We start from the raw sequence: 19,998 nt of genomic DNA on the forward strand, positions 1-19,998 counted from the left end.
AGGTTTTATGTTGGACTTTTAAGTCTCTTCAATACCTATTAATGCTACAATAGAATAATTTATAACATACAAATTTAAAAAATTAATAAAAAATAAAATAAATATAAATATAAATTTATATTTTTTTAATTTTTAAAATACACATATCGAAATATAAATGAAATGTGTTAGAAAATTCTAGTTAATATCATAAAAATATTCTATAATTTCTCAAATATTGAGAAATTTTAATTTTATGCCTTAATATTTTGTTCACTCGTCACCACAATTTTCCTAGATACTATACCAATAATTTTATCACATATTCACTTATTACTCTTTTTTTTTATGAAAAAAATGTGTGAACATATAAATTATTTTTTTAAAAAAAATTTAAAATTATTTTATATTTAATAATTTTTTTTGTTACGAAATAAAATCATAATTGGGATCTAAAGAGACCAATTCAAAATCAGTGATAAAATAACACAAAAAAAAATCATTAAAAATATTTTCAAGTCAAAGCTGAATTTTTTTACAAGCCAAAACTACCCATTTTGTATTATGATTTAAATTTATATTTTTTTAAAATTATGATTTTATATATATTATAATTTAATTTTTATAATTTAGTAAAATTGATAGTGTTTATGAAAGCGGATTATTTAGTTATTATAATTTAAAATTTTAATAAATTATTTCTTATATAGTAGATTTTTTTTTATTTTGTTCATAATTTAATTCTAGTAAATTATTATAATTTTGTTCAATTTCTTTTTTTTTTTTAAATCTTGATGAAAAATTTAGGTATTTTAAAGTTTGTTTAATTAGAATATATTGAATTAAATTGAAAATTTATTTTTAATAATAGCAATTAACATGTTTACAAAACTACTTTCACCCTCTTCCCTTCACAGCTTCACATTCACAGTCGCATCTCGCATGCCTTTTTTCCAATTTCTTTTCCCTTTTTCATAAATTATATAAATTCAGTGAAAAAAACAAGAAATAGAAACCCACATCATCTGCTGCCATTGCAAGCAGTCGTTGTTGTTGGTCTATCTGGATATTTATATTTCCACTAACATTCCGCAGATTTTTGCAGGGCCTTTGTTTTCAAAAGTTTTTATTTATTTATTGTGTTTCTTCAATCTTGAATCCATATTTTCTTTCACATTTGCAACTCAACTGGTTCCCATCTGATCTCGTGGGTTTCTTGGGCTTCCAGTCAAGGTATTTCATCTGGGTTTTTATTCCTATAAGCTGTATTATATTAAATTTTATATATTTTGAAGTAATTTGAAAGGATTTTTGGCTTTAAATTTTTGACGAATTGCTGGGTTTTCTGTTTTTTTTTTTTTTTTAATCTCATATTTTATGAATAGCTCCTGTTTCATTGTTGCTGATTTCAGCATCTCTACTCTGGGGCATCTTTTTTTTTTTTTTTTTTGTGGGGGAGATTTGAATTGTTTTGATTAGTTGGATTGTTCCCATTTGTGATTAACAAAATGGGTTCCTGCTGATTTCACTGTTCAATGTAGTTCAAAATCATTCATTTTCCTTAATGGGTGTTGCTGGAGCTAACATTCTCTCTATCTTCTAGATACGAGCTTGCTAGTGATTTTCGTTTTTTCCCCTTTATCTTCAGCTATTTGTAACTGTAATCTTTTTCATTTTTTAAAGTTTTTTGGGGGTTGGAAGGTTATGGGGTGAATTTGAAGCAAAGCTGATAAACTGAGAAGACAAGTCATCTTCTTGTTTAATGTTTGATAGAGGATACAGTCTTTCTGGTTATTAAGACGCTTGCTTCCTGCACCCACCATACGCAATAGAAATTTGTTTCTGGGTAACAACTATTGTGCACTGTGTGAGAGAGCTTGTGGATTTGTGGTTTATTTCATTTTAATTGCGTGCAATTATTTGCAGATAAATATTCTTTGATGAGATAAAGCTGGATCCCAGATTTTGTGATGGAAAAGAGGAAATGGCCTTGGAAGAGGAAGTCTTCGGAGAGGAGCCCTGGTGAAACAGAGAGTTCAGGATCAATTTCTTCCCACTCTGAGAGATTCTCTGATGACCAAGTAGGTGGCTGTCACACAAGAACCACCTCAATTAGGATTTTAACACTGGCTTTTAGCTGTAGTATTCTTCTATTCGGGGCTCTCATACAAGCTTTTAAGTTTTCACTGAAATTTGAAAGATTGATGAATTTGACATCTATCTGTTCCTTCTTACTATATCAGTAATTTTGGTTAGTAAACTCTCTTCAAAATTTCTCACTAGTTATCCCCAATTCATTCATAAAAGGTATTTCAAATAGGAATGTTATTGCAGATAACTGTTAAGAGTCATTTCTTCATTGGCTGTCCTTGAGTTGATTTCTTTCATAATTTCATTATAAGTTGATCTATATTTTCAAGCCTTGCTGTAGGCACCATAGGGTTCTGAAGCACAGCCTTTCAAATTTAGTTTGATGTCAGCACATGTTTAAGCAAGTATCACAGTTTGTACTTGAACATTGTCGTGAAGGGTAATCTAAAAACTTTTATTATATTACAAGCTGAAGAAAACTGAGCTTGGATTAGAGACACAGATTTGATGTACTGTGATAGATACTTTGAGTAGGCATCCAAAACCTCACAAATTATTTATATATTTGTATTTCAGAATTAGTACCGAGTCTTCTTGATGACAAGCTTTGATTTCTTCGTGATTCTAGCTGTAAGTCTCGTAGGAAAACATGCATTGACAAATCCTTCACTGCATCGGTGACAACTTTTTGTGTCCGGATAATGAGGCAATTTACTCCAAGAAAAGAGCGACGATATACTATTAAGTTATGTTGAAGAGTTAAAGCAGTGGAAACTATCCTTGAAAGGTGTATTGCTAAAAGGGAATTAGAAAGACTCAAAGTTTCCTAGGAAAAAAGTTGCCTTGGTCATACTAAAAACATTATAAGTTTTGGGATATCAAATTGTCAAAGGGACCATCATTGATTGAGTATGTACATAATTAGCAGAAAATTGATGACTCGTCCTGTGTTTCTTAGAATCTAACGGGGTGATGTTTGTGTTCATGCTTCACTAAGGATCATTACAGTTTAGTTGGTTGGCTACTGCTTGAGATGGCGCTAGTTTTATCTTGTTAATTGCCAATCTTGTCTCTGTTTGTGTTGTCGATTTCACTTGTTCTCATAATTGAAGCAGGACGCCTTGAAGGCATCCCCAAATATTGATGCTCAACTTCAATCTCCTGAAGTCACATCAAAAACTTCTGTTGAGGATGAAGAAGTCAATGATAGTGTTAAGATTTTAACAGAGAGATTATCAGCTGCTCTTGTGAACGTTAGTGCCAAAGATGACTTGGTAAAGCAGCATTCTAAAGTTGCTGAAGAAGCCGTTGCAGGTAGTTTAATTTATTTTTGGTTATTTATTTAATTAAATTCTAATGTTGAGGATGCACTTCCTACCACATGTTTGTGTATTTTCACAGCAAACTAAAACAATGTGCTCTGTCTTACTCTACTCTGTATGTGTACATAATTTTGCCAAAAGAATCATGTGGAAATGAATTGTCATAACTCTTTGTAAGTTCAATTCTGAAAGATGGCGTTTTTTTTTTACCTTTTTGGGTCGAATTCTACATGATGAGTTTTCTCCATCAGATATGCAGTTTTTTACTTTATTTTGAACTTATGGATATGGAAATTTCATCAATAAAATTTTAGGATGGGAAAAGGCTGAAAGTGAAGTAGCTGCTCTTAAGAAACAACTTGAAGCTGCCCTTCAGCAGAACTCTGCACAGGAAGATCGGGTGAACCATCTTGATGGGGCCCTCAAGGAATGTGTTAGGCAGCTAAGACAAGCAAGAGAGGAGCAGGAAGAAAAGGTCTATGCAGCTGTGGCAAAGAAAACACGTGAATGGGAATCCACTAAAATTGAACTTGAGGACCAGCTTGTTGAGCTGAAGGCAAAGGCAGAAGCTGCTAAGTCAGAATCTCCGCCTAAAATTGATCCAGAAATATACTATAAGCTTGAGTATTTGGAGAAAGATAATGCATCCTTGAAGCTTGAGCTCCTATCTCTATCTGAGGAGTTAGAAGTCAGAATAATTGAAAGGGACTTGAGTACCCAAGCAGCTGAAGCAGCAAGTAAGCAACACTTGGAGAGCATAAAGAAAGTAGCAAAGCTTGAGGCTGAATGTCGTAGGCTAAAAGCCCTGGCTTGCAAATCAACATCACATAATGATCGTAAAATTTCTACTGCTTCTTCAATTTATGTTGAATCTCTCACTACTAATAGTCAATCAGACAGTGGGGAGAGGCTTAATGCAGTGGAGCTGGATACTCGCAAAATGAGTTGCTCAGAGCTATACAAAGCTGAGACAAGTTGTTCAGACTCATGGGCATCTGCTTTGATTGCTGAACTTGATCAATTCAAGAATGAGAAACCTGTTAATCGAGGTCTTCCATCCTCGGCAAATGAAATCGATCTCATGGATGATTTTCTTGAAATGGAACGACTTGCAGCTTTGCCTCAGACTAAAAATGGAGCTAATCAGTCTGAACTAGAAGCTGTTGGGAAACAATCTACGGATGCAGAAAGCTCATTAAGAGTTGAACTTGAAACAATGATTCATCGAACAGCTGAATTGGAAGAGAAGCTACAGAAAGTGGAAGTAGAAAAAGTTGAATTGGAAGAGAAACTGCAGAAGATGGAAGTAGAAAAGGTTGAATTGGAAGAAAAGCTAGAGAAAATACAAGTGGAGAGAACTGAATTGGAGATGGTTCTCACCTTAAGTCAGGAAAAGAATGAAGAATTTCAAACTCAGCTGAAGGAGGCTGAGCTAAAGTCAGCAGAACTGCAACAGAAGTTATCAATGGCAAATGAATCAAAGCAGCACATTGAATCTCAACTTGTAAGCATGGAAGCAGAGGCTCGGACAATGGCTTCAAAGGTTAATTCATTAGAAGAAGAGGTTGAGAAAGAGAGGGTTCTGTCAGCAGAAATTGCAGTCAAATATCAAGCATTGGAAGAAGAGCTATCTCAAAAGAATAAGGAAGTTGAACTCCAGAAATCTGCAAGCTCAAATAATGAACTGAAGATAAAGCAGGTTAATATCTAAATTACTGTCATTATCTGCTAGTAGGCACTCCATGTCCTTTTTATAATGAGTGAAATTTGTCTGACAGGAAGATTTAGCTGCAGCTGCTGGAAAACTCGCTGAATGCCAGAAAACAATAGCATCTCTAGGGAAGCAACTGAAATCTTTAGCAACCCTAGAGGACTTCTTAATCGACACTGCAATCCTTCCAGACGGCAGTGCAGGAGGATCCCTGATGCCTACAGCCAGTGAAGAACCTTGGAAGTTACATTCTGGTGACACATTCTCACCTAAAAAGGATCCCATCTCTTCAAGAACAGCCAGTGAGAATTCTGACCCTTCTGCAAATAAATTTGAAGGGCACTCCCCCCCATCTTCATCGATGTCAACTTCGTCAGCCTCAGCCATGTCAAATCACAGCAGTTCTGAGAAGAACCGAAACGGGTTTGCAAAATTTTTTTCTAGAAGCAAGAATGGAATACAACTAGAGATTTAGCAAAGGATCAAATGATGAAAGAAGGGAAACAACTATATGTTGATGATTGCTTGAATGCAAAAACCAGAAATTTATAGGATGTTGATTAAATGCTATTTAATCAGCAGCACTTGTATTGCTTGATTTTATTATGTATACATGACTGATTACATTCAATTGAAGTAAATTTCAAATGCTTTTGAATGTGTAGACTGTTGTTTTACGCTGCATTGAAGAGCTGCTGTTCTCTGGCTGATTTGAGTTCCTTCTGTTGAGCTATTTCATCATCACACTGCATTCAAAGAGTTGATAAATTATAAGGGCTTCTGCATTACACTTCCAAAACCGAATCATTATAATTGAGCACGTGCAATGGAAAAGCTTTTTTGTTTTTTTAGTAGTTGATCTTCTTATATTTTTTAAACTCACAAATTTTTTATTTGCAGTTTTTCCATCCATCAATGTAGCAGGTTTTTTCTTCTTTTCTTTTCCTTACAAGAAAGTTTTAAGTAGTGAAAACTGATATTTCATGTTGTATAATTCCCTATCATATTAATAATCAATTTAGCCTCCTTTTGAACTAAAAAAAAAAAAATAAAAGAGAAAGGACACAAGTTTCTGTAAAAATTCAGCTCCACTGGATTTATCATTAAATAAGTTTGACCTAAATTTAATATTTATCTTTAAATAAGTTTAATTTAAATTTAGATATTTAGTTCTTGAGTTATTTTTTTTATAAATATATGAATCGATTTGTAAATATTATTATTTAATTTAAAATTTATTAGAATTATAATTGAATTGAACTATTTGAGAGTTATATAAAAGTCAGATTCATTTATTAAATGAACTAAGTTTAACGGATGGAGTTTAAAATGAATCCAATTAGAGTATGAACCAAAGTCCTGCCGATTCTATTACCTTAACCAAAACCTATAAAGTTTAAAAAACAAAAAGGATGGACAAGAACCGGGTTCCATGGTGTAGTGGTTAGCACTCTGGACTTTGAATCCAGCGACCTGGGTTCGACTCCCGGTGGGACCTTTTTTTTATATTATTTAACAATTTATTTATTTTTTAAATAATTAAATTCCAAGTTATGCCAATTAAATTAATTGTATTATGCTATTACCTTCAGCTGATAATTAAATCTCAAGTTTGTGTACTAATTTAAGTCCATTGTACCAAAAAAGTTAAGTTTTTTTAAAAAAACCAATTTGCATGTACAAAATATATTTTTTTATTTGAACGAAAAAAAAAGAAATAAACATGATAAAAAAAATTTTCATAAAAGAATTGAAATAAGGAGAACAATGCAAACAATAATAAAATTATAATTTCACCTTATATATTTTAAAAAGAATTTTTACGGAAATCATAAGTTTAACCTTTCCTTGGGAAGAAGCATTTTCTTTTTTAAAATTTTTTAAAACTTTTCTTAATGAAAAAATAATAAGATAAAAATTACATATATTTTATTTTTTTCGGGTAGAATTAAAATGTAATTTTTTGTATTACTAACTTCTTCAAGATATTCATTATTAATAAAAAACCATATTTTATCAAGTTTATTTTATATTTATTATAAAATTTTAATATTTTTTTCACAATTGTACCATGAATTATTGAATTCAAACAAAATTTATAATATCATTAAATTTAATAGCAAAAAGTAACGTAATAAAGCAATTAATTGAAATTGTTAAAAGAAAAAAAAATTAAAATGGATAAAATTTAAGATTTTGTTTTTACCATTTCTAAAAAAAAAATCATTGAATATAATTCAGACATGTGTATGCCACTACTCCAACAAAACTTTCTGGTCGGCAGAAGACTGTCTGAAAGCAACCATAACAATGTTCACTTGCACACAATTTACAAATCTATTTCCTTTCATCAGAAGATAAAATTACAGTGGGCTAAACCAAAAGCAACCCAACATTCAAACAATTCAAATAAACAAAATTTCAGGAAAAACAAATTCAGGTACACTTCTTTTTCCCCTCATTCTCTTGATTATTCACCATGATTATTGCTGTCTTTAAGAAGATTTCTCTCTCGTTTGAATGCATTAAAAAGATCAATGCCAAGACCAACATTGAGCAGATTCATTCCAGCCATCCCAAACAGAGCAAGTGGCAACTCTACACCTTTTTCAAACTTAGGAGCATCTCTGATTAACTTGATGGTGATGAGAATGTGAGATACACATCTTGCAAAAATGAATGTTACCCAATTAAGAATCCATTCTAACTTCACAATTTTGCTCTTAGCATCCCGAACACCAGCCATCCGTCGCACTTTCCTCACGTGTAGGAAGATTGAATGCAGCTGCAGTTTGAAAACTACTTTAGAAGTGTGAAATTGCAGTGTATGCATATTTACTATAATAAGATCTAAATTGAACAAATTTTGAACTTTGCTGAGCTGTTTGTAATCTTAATCATATCTACTACCATTAACTCTGGTCCTCGCACCATTCTTAAGAGTCTACCTACAGGCTACAACTGCGATTGATCCAAAAAACACGAAAATCAATAAAGAAAAAGCAGAAGAAAGGCCTCCAGCCGCTAAGTTCAATTTGGCCTCTTCTTTAAAAATTGTTGTCAGCAAAAACTGAGGACATGCCTTCCAGGATTATTCCCTTAATTAGCACAATAAGACCTTGGTAGCTCAGATTTTCCCAATTACATATATGCAATATAGAAATGCTATGGAAGCACAAGTTCCACTTTGTCACCAATATGAAATTTTGTTTCCTTGAAATGAAGAGCCATTATGGATCAGAATTTGACGTAATTTTCACTATACACCTGACCTGAGATGGATTAATTTCAAAATTCCAGCATTTAATTTCAAGCTTCACAAAGATGGTCTAAAACCAAGTCAAAGTTAAAATGATTGCATAAGTGAAAGGTATTTGCGAGGCTCTGATACCCTTTTCCATGGTAAAATTTATTGATTTGCAAACATCAAAATGAAATCTAACTATTGTTGTCAGAAAGTGATTTCAGATACAAATGCAGCATACACATTACAGCTTCAGGCTTGCTTATAATGATGGACACATATGACATACCTAATATTACTTTGGATTTGTTAGTTGAAATAATGTTTTGATCATAATCTAAAACATGAATGATGAACCTCACCTGAAAGGCATATAATTTTCCATATCCAAGGGATTCGGCCCTATTTCAATAAGTCTACTTGATGTAAAAAAAAGATTGGCATTAGGGGGATTCAGGGTGGAAAAAGAAATTCCCAACTTGAAGAGAAACTAATTCTCAATTCATTTGTTCCTAACCAATAGTGAAGGATCATAATAAAATCTCCAAATAAAATAAACTTTATTTTCTATCTGTAATTTTTCCCCCTAACATATGTAGTCCTAAAATCACTAAGATTTCCTACATCGCCTTTCTTTATCATTATCTATTATAACCATTACAAAAAGAAAAGGATGGAGAAAGACTTCAGGAAACATACCTCACAAATCAGAGTGAGAATAAGGTAGTTGATTGTGACATTTCGATACAGAGCCAGGGTAAAGCAAATCAGAAGTATGAGATGGTGCATGAGAATGGAAGGGATCAAGCCACTGTATAATCGGTATAGCAGCATATCCAACTGATCATATGCAAAATAACCACACGACAAACACAAGGTAGGGTATGCCCATTCCCATGTACCTCCAACAAGTTGTGAATGCTCAAACAACCCATCTGAACCAGTTTTTAAACACTGATGGACTAAAATGAAAACCACTGCACAAACAGACATTTGTACTGAATCAATAACACAAAATATCAAAAAGAAACGTAAAAGATGTTGCAACAGAAAAATCAGTCTCATTGATAATGTAATAGCTATTTTCACAACCAGAAAAGTTTCAGGGTTGACTAAGTTTCATGGAAAAACATTCTTGAATATATAAGAACTCTACCATGTGACAAAGGCTGCAAAACAACCTATTCAGAAGCACATATTTAGGCTTGATAAATGATAAATAGATATGGTCAATCAATCTGTGAGAGTAGATATGTTCATCCCTTTTGGTTCTTGCTTCAGCGGCCACGCTTCCAGCATAGGCTAATTGGTTACAGGTACCCTAGAAAGATACATTATTGCTCTTTATCATTTATCTAACCAAAAGTCTTTTCTTCAGTCACTGATGAGTGATTGATGAGTTAATAGCGAATCAAAGATTTCAATCCAGACTTATTTGAAGCATGAGTTTTCCACAACATAAACAGCACAGCCCTTGAGGGGCTTCCATTAAGAGAGTATATATCTGATTAACTATGTCAAAGCCAAAATTTGTGAACAAAACTCCATTATCTCCATATGACAAGGGAAACCTTAGTCCAGGTCAGATCTGGAACTGGACCAAAACCATTTCTATCTCACTCAGTCAAAAACAGATCAGTCTGGTTCAAATTGGTAATTTTTTTTAAAAAATAATTATCAGATTGGGTTAAAATGTCTTGAATCAGAACCAAAACCAATAGTATCTGTAATGGAATCAGCTTAGTACATTAGGATAATATTTCCAATAATAATAATAGGGAGATTTACTATTTAGTCCCTGGGTATTGCCATTATTAATAAATCAATCCCTACATTTTTAAAAACCTATTAAAACGTTCTTATTTTTTCTCTCCGTCAACGAAATAGTCATTCCGTCCTCTTTTCCGTTAAAAATAGATAAAGGATGAGAGAGAAAATTTTTAAAATCCAATTTTGCTCTCAAATAAAACCCCTTAATTAGTCATTGGATATTGCTATTATTAACAAGTCAATCCCTACATATTCAGAAATCTATTAAAACATTCTTATTTTTTCTCATATCTATTAAAACGTTCTTATCATTTCTTTCCATCAATGAAATAGACTCTTCTCCTCCTCCTCCTCCTCCTAACGTCTTTATCATTTTTTCGTCAATAAAATAGTCTCCTTTTCCGAAATAGTCCCTCCTCCTCCTCCTCCTAACGTCCTTATCGTTTCTTTCCATCGATGAAATAGTCTCTTCCTCCTAACGTCCTTATCGTTTCTTTCCGTCAATGAAATAGTCAACAAAATAGTCTCCTTCTCCTAACGTCCTTATCGTTTCTTTCCGTCAACGAAATAGTCCATTCTCCTCCTCCTCCTCCTAACGTTCTTATCGTTTCTTTTTATCAATGAAATAGTCAACGAAATAGTCAACGAAATAGTCCCTCCTCGTTCTAACGTTCTTATCATTTCTTTCCGCTAATGAAATAGTCAACGAAACAGTTCCTCATCCTCATCCAAAAAAAAAAAGAAAAAGAAGGAGAAGAAAAAGTAAAAAAGAAAAAAAAAGAAGAATCACCTCCTCCTTTTTAAAGAAGAAAAATAAAAAAAAAATAAAAAAAGAAAAAGAAAAATCGAAGAAGAAGAAAAAGAAGAACCACAGATGAAGAAAAAGAGGAGGAAGAATTGATGAAGAAAAAGGAGGAAGAGGAGGAGAAGAAGAAGGGAATAATTTGGTATTTTGTTATATATTTTATTGACGGAGAGAAAATATAAGGAAATTTTAATAGATTTCTGAAAATACAGAGACTAACTTGTTAATAATGACAATATTAAGAGATTAAATTATAAATCTCTCATAATAATAATAATATTATTATTAAATTGTATTGAAAATAGTTAACCATAATTCATAACTATCCTACGGCTAAACTAAATATTGTTTGTGATTTTCAGTTCAGGTTATACCACACACATAATTTCAAAGGTTTAGCATAAGATTTGCGTTAGTCCTGATTCTTCCCTTCACAACATGTTTGCTTCATTTAAAATATTGAAAAACTTTCAATACCTTCCATAATATTTTCTTTTTCCACCTCAGATCAAGAACTTTCTCTTGTCTACAAATGTTAACTGCATAAGACTTGAAAATTTTTTCCTCGAGCTTCTCTCTCTCTCTCTCAGCTGCTAGGCTTAAGATTTCATCACAGAATTTCTGTTTCCTTGAATACACAACCCCACCCTAAATTATACTAAATGACCGTAATAGATGGAATAACTGTCCCACAAGGTAGTTATACAACAAATAATTCCTTAAACAGCCCTTAAATTCAACCTTCACTATTACACTACCTTACTGATAGTGCTACAAAAAATGTCGAACACCTGATCCGCATTAATTTTCTGGGGCATACAGTACAGGAAACTATTTCATGCTCCTAAATACTATCTCTACACACCCAGTAAGCAACAACATAACCTAAGAACTAACAAATCTACATCAAAACTAAGGTGTTCATGCCTTGTATGACAGTGTAAGAATTTATTAAATTTTACATTTCACTAAAATTGTTGATTTTGTATTACTAATGCCCGAGTACAAAATCTTTTTTTTTTCTCTTACTCAAAGTCATACACCAGATAACAGGGAAAAAAAGAGAGTGATCCTCAATATTTATGGTAGGATAACTCACTTCTATAAGAAATAATTAAACTTAACTAAATAAGAAGAAAAGAAATAATCAAAAGCAAACGAGTTACCGCATACCCACAAGAAAAAGTAAAGACACAAGCACAAACACAAACCCAAACCCAAACTAAAATTGGATAAAATAGAGAAGAAAGAAAAAACATGATAAAGAAATAAGAACCTGAAACGGAGGTGATGGTAGAATGGAGTAGAGAAACAGAGGTATTGACAAAGAGAGGGACACGAGAGACGAAAAATCGAATGAGCCAGTTGGCTATCTGGAAGAAGAAAGTTCCAGCAATGATCCAAAAGAGCTCTCTGCGCTTATTGAATAGAATCTCAAACCAAACTGAGACGAACCACAGAATGAGAGTGGCTAAAAAGAACGGAGCAGCTCTGTTGTCGCTTCGTTTATGAGCGGTCCTGGTCCTTGCCATTTGTGTAGTGGTCAGTCTCTGCCCTGCACACAGGGAGAGAGGAAGAAGAAGAAGAAGAAGAGGGAGAAATTTTGAAGGATTCACAAAATTACTTGGCTGTGGCTTTCTGCTCGTTGGCTGGTGGTAGTTGTGAATTAAAGATTGCTTCTGGCGCCCGCTAGCCCTTGGATCTTGGTTTTCCAAGCACCAATGCATATATATACATTTTTTTTACCCAGAGAAATTTATAATTTAGTTTTTATGTCGGAGAAAACTCGTATATCAGTTTTGAAAAATTAAATAAAACGTGCTTAAAATTTTAAGAAATTTATTATTTAATTATATATTTATATTAATTATTAAATATTTTACTATTTAATTTATATAATATAAAAAATTTATTAAATATTATTTATTTTTTATAAATATCTATTAATTAACTTCATTATATTGAAGACATGTTTAAATTTTTTTTACAGTATTAAATAATTAAAATTTATGAAACTAATTGATAGATTTTTAAAATTTTAATAACATATAAATATATATATATATATATTAAATTAATGAATTTTTTATACTATAAAACTCTAATAGTTTTTTATTAATAATTAAAAAAAATAAAACAAACTGAATTTAATACTGATATTTTATAAAAATTCAAATTAAATTGAATTAAAAAATCAAATTAAATGAGTTATTATAAGAATTTTAATAATACTCAAATTAAAGTTTAAAGGAGATTTTATAAAATAAAATAAATTTGAGTAATATAAATAATACAATATCTAATTGAGGAACTATAGTAAAATTAACCCAATTTTAATTAAGAAATTCTTTGGTTGAAAATATGATATTTTCTGAGAAGTATATTTCATAAAAAATATATATTTTTAATAAATTTATTTATGGAGAAATATAATATAAAAATTAACTTTCTAGAAATTTAAATTATTTTTTTAATTGTAAAAAATAATAATATTCATAATATAATAAAAAAATAATAAATTAGTAAAATTAATAAAAGTTAATTATAAAAGTGCAATTTATCAAATCTTATTAAGTTAATGAAAAAAGGTAAAATGTTTCACTTTAAATTAAAAAATATAAATCAAACATCAGAGATTTTTATATTTTTTAAAAAGTGTTATTTTCTGAATTTATTTATTATAATCAAATAAAATTTAAATTTTATTCATATTTAAAATATTTAAAAATTTTATTAAAATTAAAAAAGTTTAAAGCGATGAAACATAGTAAACGAATAAATTTATAAAAGTTTAGTCACAGTTTTAACCGTATTGGAAAAAATTTAAGGAGTTACGTAGCTATCATTTTTTATTTAAAAATAATTTTTATTTTTTTAAATCTAAATTCACTATAATATGAAAAATAGAAAATTGAAAGTGTGCATCCATCATTTTTTTTTAATTTTTTGGCAGAGTGCTATCCATCAATATTTAAAAAGCCCAAACAGGTCCTATCCACGAAATTTCGTTTTATATTTAAAAAGCCAAAACAGGTTCTATCATGAAATTTCGCACTGCAACGAGGGACTTAGCCTCTGTAATATAAAAAAAATAAAATAATTAATAATTAATTAAAAAATAAAAAATATTTTTGTAAGTATATAATCACTAAATAATAAATAATAAAATATTATTTTAATTTAATCTAAACATAAAACACTAACCCAAACACGACTTCGCAATCCATTGGATCCACCTAAAGCCATCAATCGTATCATAAGATAAATTGGATTTTCATCTCATTTATCATAACTTATAAATCTGACTAGGTGTCCATTTCAACAAAAAAAAAATCTAATTAGGTGGCAAGATACGAAGGTCCACACTTTTTCAAGAATCAAAAAATCCGCCATGTTGGCATGTGGAAGCATGAGGAGGTGCCACGTTATATACCGCGTTCTGCACGATTGTCCACGTGGAAACGCATGGCAGGACAGCGCAGACCGCGTAACACCAACTTCTTATCAACATATAAATATCTCTCTGGAAAAAAAAAACAAATAAATATCTCTCGCCAAAAATCGTCGTTGTTTCTTTTTTAATTCTATCTCCTCGGTTTTTGGGCTCTGCATTTTTTCAAACGCCATGAACACCATTGCTACTGCTTCAGCACTTCCTCTCCCCATTCGTATCTGTAGATCATCTATGCTTAATACCAAAAAGGTAATCCTTTTGTTTTTTTATTTGCTGAACTTACTTGCTTGCTAATCTTGTCGGAAATTTCGGTACTGATGATTTAATTTTTTGTGTATTATATTTTCGCTTTGGTGCCCTAAATTGTGTTCTTTTTATGTTCTTCTGCGACAATCTTATCTTATTACCTACTAAAAATAAATGGAGAACAGTTTGATTCTTTGTATATGGGTTTTTAAGTGGATTTTATCTGCTCTAGTTTAACGGGCACTTGCTGGTATGCATAGAGCACATTTTGATTATGAAATGATTGTCAATGGAATTGTACCTCAGCTTGTGGTGGACTGGTAGAAAAACCTAAAAATTTTTCTTTATCAGGATGAACTTATTTTAGTAATGGCTAATCTAGAGAAACATAATGTTTATTTTGGATAGATTGATTTTTTGTTACCAACTTATATAACTGTTAACTACACATTATATGTTGAATATGGTTTTGGTTTTTATTGTCTTTGCAAAGATTTAGATTCATGCTAAAGCTATAGGTTTCTAGATGCTTATGTAGCTCAAACTGTAATTGATTGTTGTGTTCTCAGGAATCTAGGGTTGGATTCCAGGTGTTTGCAAGTGTTTGGGGCGAAAGGTGGGCCTCCAGATAAGGGCGGAGGTAGTGGGGGCAAGTAGTTTATTTATAATTATATATAATTTTTATATTTTGCCTCACTTATAAATAATATTTTGCCCCCGTTACTCCTAAAATTTATATTGTAAGTAGATATAATTTTATCATTGTCCTCATTTAAAAAGAAAATTCTGCCCCCATTAGTTTATTAAACTCTTAATTATTATAGACTAATAGTTATTTTAGCCCATTATTTATGTATATCTATATAATATAATGTATCTATACATTTAATCCCATAAGTTGAATAAATCATTTGCCCTTCTAAAATTAAATTCTGGATCTGCCCCTGCCTCCAAACAAGAGTTTATGGGGTACCATCTTTGATGTTGAGGATCTGAGGTCTAAGATACCACAATTTAAAGGGAAATTTTTGGATGTAAATCAAGCACTCGAAGTGGCCAGATACAGCATTCAGTACTGTCATTGGCGAGCTCGACAAGATGTTCTTACTATCATGCCTCTTCATGAAAAGGTCTTATATTTTTAACTTCATGTGCTAATGTTTGTCTTTATGACAAATGATATATTAAGCAGAATGGAAGTTCATTTAATTTGGGTAGTGGATACTATAATTAATTTGTATCTGGTATTTTGAATGCTTATTTCCCTCAAAATTCTTATTCATATATGACTCATAAAATCTGGTATCATCTATATTATCTGAGTTTAATTACGAAGCATTTTTTGTGGGTTGTTGACTTCTCGCCTTGAGAAATATGGATGCAGATTGTGAAAGTTTTAAATCCTCTAGGTCGTGAGCACAAGTCTATTGGATCCTTGAGGAAGGAGTTTGCTGAGTTGCAAGAACTAGCCTGAGCTAGCCAACAGGTATGCAGACCAAAAAAGTTAAATAACTTGCATAAATCACCTGAGCCATGAATAATAATTAATTGGTTGCATAGATCCATTAGATTGGGATGCATCTTGTAAATCCAATGAGACCTATGCTCATCAATGTTCTGTGAAGAAAACTCTTCATTTAATGAGATATTGTCTCTTCCTATTCAATTTTATCATCATTATGATGTCTGGCCCATGAATAATGACAGGTTCATATATCAGAAGCAAGGGTTGCTACGGCTTTAGATAACTAGCTCACAAGAAAGCATTAGTTGATGATAGGCTTTTACAAGATGCAAGCACAATGAAGTCTGATCAAACATCCCCTTCTCTGAGTACTTCTTCCCAATCTCTGGACAATGTAAAAAGGAGATTGCCACGGAAAAGTTTGAATGTTTCAGGTCCAGCTCAACCTTACAATTCCCACCTTAAGAATTTTTGGTATCCTGTTGCATTCTCTACTGATCTGAAGGAGGACATTGATGATTTATGTTTTGTGTATCAAATACTTATTTCCCAGATTCCAATCACATTATCTAGGGTCAGCACACAGGACCTCAATTATTCATGAATGTCTCCTTACAAGTTATTTTACCTCTGTTCTAGATTCAATTGATTGCTTTGAGGAACCCTGGGTTGTCTTTCGTGGGAAAGATGGGAAGCCTGGATATGTCCAGAACACGTGTGCCCATAGAGCCTGTCCTCTTCAGTTTGGTTCAGTCAATGAGTGTTGGATCCAATGTCCTTACCATGGTGAGTAAGAAATGAAGGAAATAATTTGAAAATTATGTTCTACATTCAACATGTACTGGAACTGTTCTCATATACAAGGCTGATAATCATAAATTAGCAATTATGCAAGGAAGTTTATATATTGCTAATTCTTGAAAATTGGTGAAATAATTAGGATGGGAATACTCAATGGATGGAAAATGTGAGAAGATGCCATCTACACCATTACTAAATGTTAAGATAAAGCCATTGTCATGTTTTGAGCAAGATATGGGTTTGGCCTGGCAAGTGGCAATGACCCTCTAGCAGCAACACTTCCTTGTTACAGCCTTCTAGAGGTTTTGTAGTCCACAACCATAATTTGTGTGAATGCTTGCGTGAATTTTAATAAGCAGCATGTCATCTAATATACAATTGCTATATCCCTGCCTGTGGCAGATTGTCAGGGAACTTCCCGTGGAACATGGACTTCTTCTGGATAATCTGTTAGATATTGTGCAGGCCCCCTTTGTTCACACATCTACCTTTGCAAAGGGTTGGAGTGTCCCCAGTTTGCTGCTCCAACTTTAATGTTGAAAATAACTATCATTTCAGAAGTATGAGCATGATGTTCCTTTGTTTACCTTTTCAAGATGCACAAAACTTGCTGTCAGAATAAGTAGTGATGAGAAACTGTGTATTTCTTTTGCTCGTGGTCAAAATTCTCAGCTTGGTGAAATTTTTTAACGCCTGCATCTGGGCTCCAAGGATACTGGGACCCCTATCCAATACATACGGAATTCTGACCGCCTTTTATGGTGTTATCAACCATCCGGATCTCAAAGCCCGGGAAGCTAGAGGGGAAAAATACCAGGCAATTAATGTCCAACTCATTTTCACCAACTTCATGTATGCTTGCCTTCAACAAGACAAAAGTCTAGGTTATTATACAGAATGTCTCTCGATTTTGCTGCAGTGCTGAAACACGTTCCTTTCATGCACTATGCATACATTTTGCTGAGCAGGCAGGAATATATATATATGTATGTATGTATATATATATATATATATGTGGATATTAAATTATTGAGAGTATACCTTGATAATTGAATTACTAAATTGAACATTGTTGTCTGGCAGTGCTTCAAGGTCTCATCCAGCTTTTTCAAGTTGTAAAAATTTAGAGATTAGAACTCAAAAACTTTCCAATAAAAAATTGGATGTGCTTGCTATTGGCTAGTGACAAGTGTCTTTTAAGGATGCCTCTTGTGTCCTAGATGGTTGAACGCTTAAAGAATTAATGGCACTTAGGTTCCATGTTTCTGAAAAACTAGCCTTAGGCCAAGAGAGAATGCCACCAATGAGGGTGGGAATAAAAGATTATTAACCCATAAGGTTGGCTTGGTAGTGAAAGTTGCATCCTCTAGGTCTGGTTCCTAGCTTCTTCCATTTGTTTGATTTTGTTGGAGGCTTTTGTATGAAATAGGTAATAAACGAGGATCTGCAGATTGTAGCTGGGCAGCAGGAGCGAATGATCAATAGAGCGAAATGTGTGGAATTCACCAATTTCTCATGATAAGCTAGGAATAAGTTATAGGCTATGGAGAGATGCTGTGGAGAGAGGAGCAAAGCAATTACCTTTCAGCAAGTCAGCGTGAAGAAACCCAAAAACTCTAGGATGATGGATCTAAACTTCAGGGGATTCTTCAAGCATCAGCCCCTCTTTATCCAACTTAACAGCCCTTGAACAGGATTGCAAATAATGGAGCATTGGTAGAGAATGTTGTGCTGTTTGGCTTTTGGTTTCTAAAAGGATATCTCCTAAAGGCGAAAGCTTTTGATTGGCCTGGGGCTGAGCGGGTATTGTTTGTGCATGCAAGTCCTTGCAAGGTATAAGCATCTGAACAGCCATTATTGATGTTGTGTCCAGTTTCTTCATCTGTTTTCATCTCCTCAAAGCCAATGAGGTCTCATGATGATTATTCTTCCATCTACATTTAAGAACGCTGGTGTTTGAAAGGAGGAGTTCTCTGTTGTATCATAGTAAAGAAAGAATTTTCTGAATTCCTAGAGCTGCTCTCTTCTCTGATCTCTACCCATTTTCAAGTTCCAACAGTGAATTGGAAAACAGAAAATTAACACATGAAATTCTCAGTAAGTTGTATTGAAATGTACATAGCTTGATTACAGTTAAAGCAAGCACTGTTATTACAAATCCAAAGTCCAATCTTCCTAAACCCAAAACTCAATTACAGAGAAGACCCGCAAAAAGGACAGAACCTGAACTCGGGCTCCGCAACCCGGTCACAAAAGCGGCACCGCAAGCTCTCCGGAATGGCTGGTGGACCAGTATTTGGAGGTGGGAGAGAAAAGGATCGAGGGAACATGAGACTGCAGTTGTTACAATACACAGCGGGGTCTTTGGCTGGCCATTTCCACACAGGAACAAAGAAGAGCTTGAGAACCTTGTCGTATTCCACTAGATCAGCCATGGAGCCGCAGTTAATGCACCTGCCGACACCTGATTTGAGGACCTGGCGCACCTGCTGCTCCACTCCCCCAACGAAGAAGAAGAACATCTTTTTTCCGCTGTATGTATGGTGGTGCTGGGTTTGAAATTTAGGGTTTTGTTTAAGGGTTGTTCGGCCTTATAGGAGAGGAGGCGGTCGGTGGTTTACCGGAAGGTTCTGGACTTACATAGGTGGTTCTACGACTGGCCATGCGTCATTGCGCATGTTTAGAATTAGATTTTTTGTTTTTTTAAAGACAACATAATTTAGCCCTAATTTATATCACCTTCTCAACTATTAAAATATGAAATGTAAAATCTATATTTTAATTCTTGACTACTTTGTAAGACTGAATTATACTTTGGTCTGTAAAATTAATGAAATTTACATATTAACTTTTATATTTTTAAAAATCCATTATTTAATCATTGTAATTTAAAAAATAGTAAATTGTTTCTACTATGAGAAATATATTTAAATTTTTTCTTTATAATTTAAATTTTATAATTTTATTTATTTCGGTAATTTAATTCATATATTTAAATATGTAGAATAAATTAGTCCTTAAATAAATAATGGTGACATAACTATACTTTTAGGACATGAACTAATTTGTTTATTTTTAAACTTATGAAGATCATTTAATTTATAAATTTT

The 19,998-nt window shown here is 32.6% G+C and overlaps 3 protein-coding genes, 1 non-coding gene and 1 pseudogene across 6 annotated transcripts; 3 read left to right on the plus strand and 2 right to left on the minus strand.

The window, feature by feature from the left end:
* The first annotated feature begins 904 nt into the window (after window positions 1-904).
* On the plus strand, window positions 905-5,767 carry LOC110606725 (filament-like plant protein). Of its 3 annotated transcripts, none has more exons than XM_043953429.1 (5): window positions 905-1,212; window positions 1,906-2,060; window positions 3,183-3,384; window positions 3,707-5,091; window positions 5,171-5,767. In XM_043953429.1, the coding sequence occupies exons 2-5, from the start codon at window positions 1,950-1,952 to the stop codon at window positions 5,576-5,578; spliced, it is 2,106 nt and encodes a 701-aa protein (XP_043809364.1). In that variant the 5' UTR covers window positions 905-1,212; window positions 1,906-1,949; the 3' UTR covers window positions 5,579-5,767. The 3 variants fall into 3 exon arrangements, with proteins under 3 accessions (XP_043809364.1, XP_043809366.1, XP_043809365.1); XM_043953431.1 differs by having other exon boundaries at window positions 3,186-3,384; XM_043953430.1 differs by lacking the exon at window positions 905-1,212 and adding an exon at window positions 1,403-1,825.
* A 762-nt stretch (window positions 5,768-6,529) lies between these two features.
* TRNAQ-UUG lies at window positions 6,530-6,601 on the plus strand. Its single transcript has one exon. It is a non-coding gene; the product is annotated as a tRNA-Gln (tRNA).
* An 822-nt stretch (window positions 6,602-7,423) lies between these two features.
* LOC110605898 (TLC domain-containing protein 2) lies at window positions 7,424-12,636 on the minus strand. The gene is made up of 3 exons (XM_021744576.2): window positions 12,199-12,636; window positions 9,047-9,324; window positions 7,424-7,888 (listed from the first exon to the last, which is right to left on the minus strand). Exons 1-3 carry the CDS (start codon window positions 12,452-12,454, stop codon window positions 7,574-7,576), a joined length of 849 nt encoding a protein of 282 aa, XP_021600268.2. The 5' UTR covers window positions 12,455-12,636; the 3' UTR covers window positions 7,424-7,573.
* Window positions 12,637-14,547: 1,911 nt separating this feature from the next.
* On the plus strand, window positions 14,548-19,744 carry LOC110606528 (annotated as a pseudogene).
* On the minus strand, window positions 18,967-19,410 carry LOC110606529. Its single transcript, XM_021745377.2, has one exon. It carries the CDS (start codon window positions 19,408-19,410, stop codon window positions 19,081-19,083), a length of 330 nt encoding a protein of 109 aa, XP_021601069.2. The 3' UTR covers window positions 18,967-19,080.
* Window positions 19,745-19,998: the final 254 nt, after the last annotated feature.

The sequence above is a fragment of the Manihot esculenta genome, chromosome 18, assembly GCF_001659605.2.
Source record: "Manihot esculenta cultivar AM560-2 chromosome 18, M.esculenta_v8, whole genome shotgun sequence".
NCBI classification, from domain to species: Eukaryota; Viridiplantae; Streptophyta; class Magnoliopsida; order Malpighiales; family Euphorbiaceae; genus Manihot; species Manihot esculenta.

Excerpts from the sequence above, each read along its gene's own strand:
- LOC110606725 (XM_043953429.1), top strand. The coding sequence starts at position 1,950 with ATGGAAAAGAGGAAATGGCCTTGGAAGAGGAAGTCTTCGGAGAGGAGC. Across the intron at positions 2,061-3,182 it reads AGAGATTCTCTGATGACCAA|CAGGACGCCTTGAAGGCATC; the intron begins GTAGGTGGCTGT and ends TCATAATTGAAG. Across the intron at positions 3,385-3,706 it reads TGCTGAAGAAGCCGTTGCAG|GATGGGAAAAGGCTGAAAGT; the intron begins GTAGTTTAATTT and ends ATAAAATTTTAG.
- LOC110605898 (XM_021744576.2), bottom strand. The coding sequence starts at position 12,454 with ATGGCAAGGACCAGGACCGCTCATAAACGAAGCGACAACAGAGCTGCT. Across the intron at positions 9,325-12,198 it reads TACCATCACCTCCGTTTCAG|TGGTTTTCATTTTAGTCCAT; the intron begins GTTCTTATTTCT and ends CTGTTTGTGCAG. Across the intron at positions 7,889-9,046 it reads TTCTCACTCTGATTTGTGAG|CTGCATTCAATCTTCCTACA; the intron begins GTATGTTTCCTG and ends TTCAAACTGCAG.
- LOC110606529 (XM_021745377.2), bottom strand. The coding sequence starts at position 19,410 with ATGTTCTTCTTCTTCGTTGGGGGAGTGGAGCAGCAGGTGCGCCAGGTC.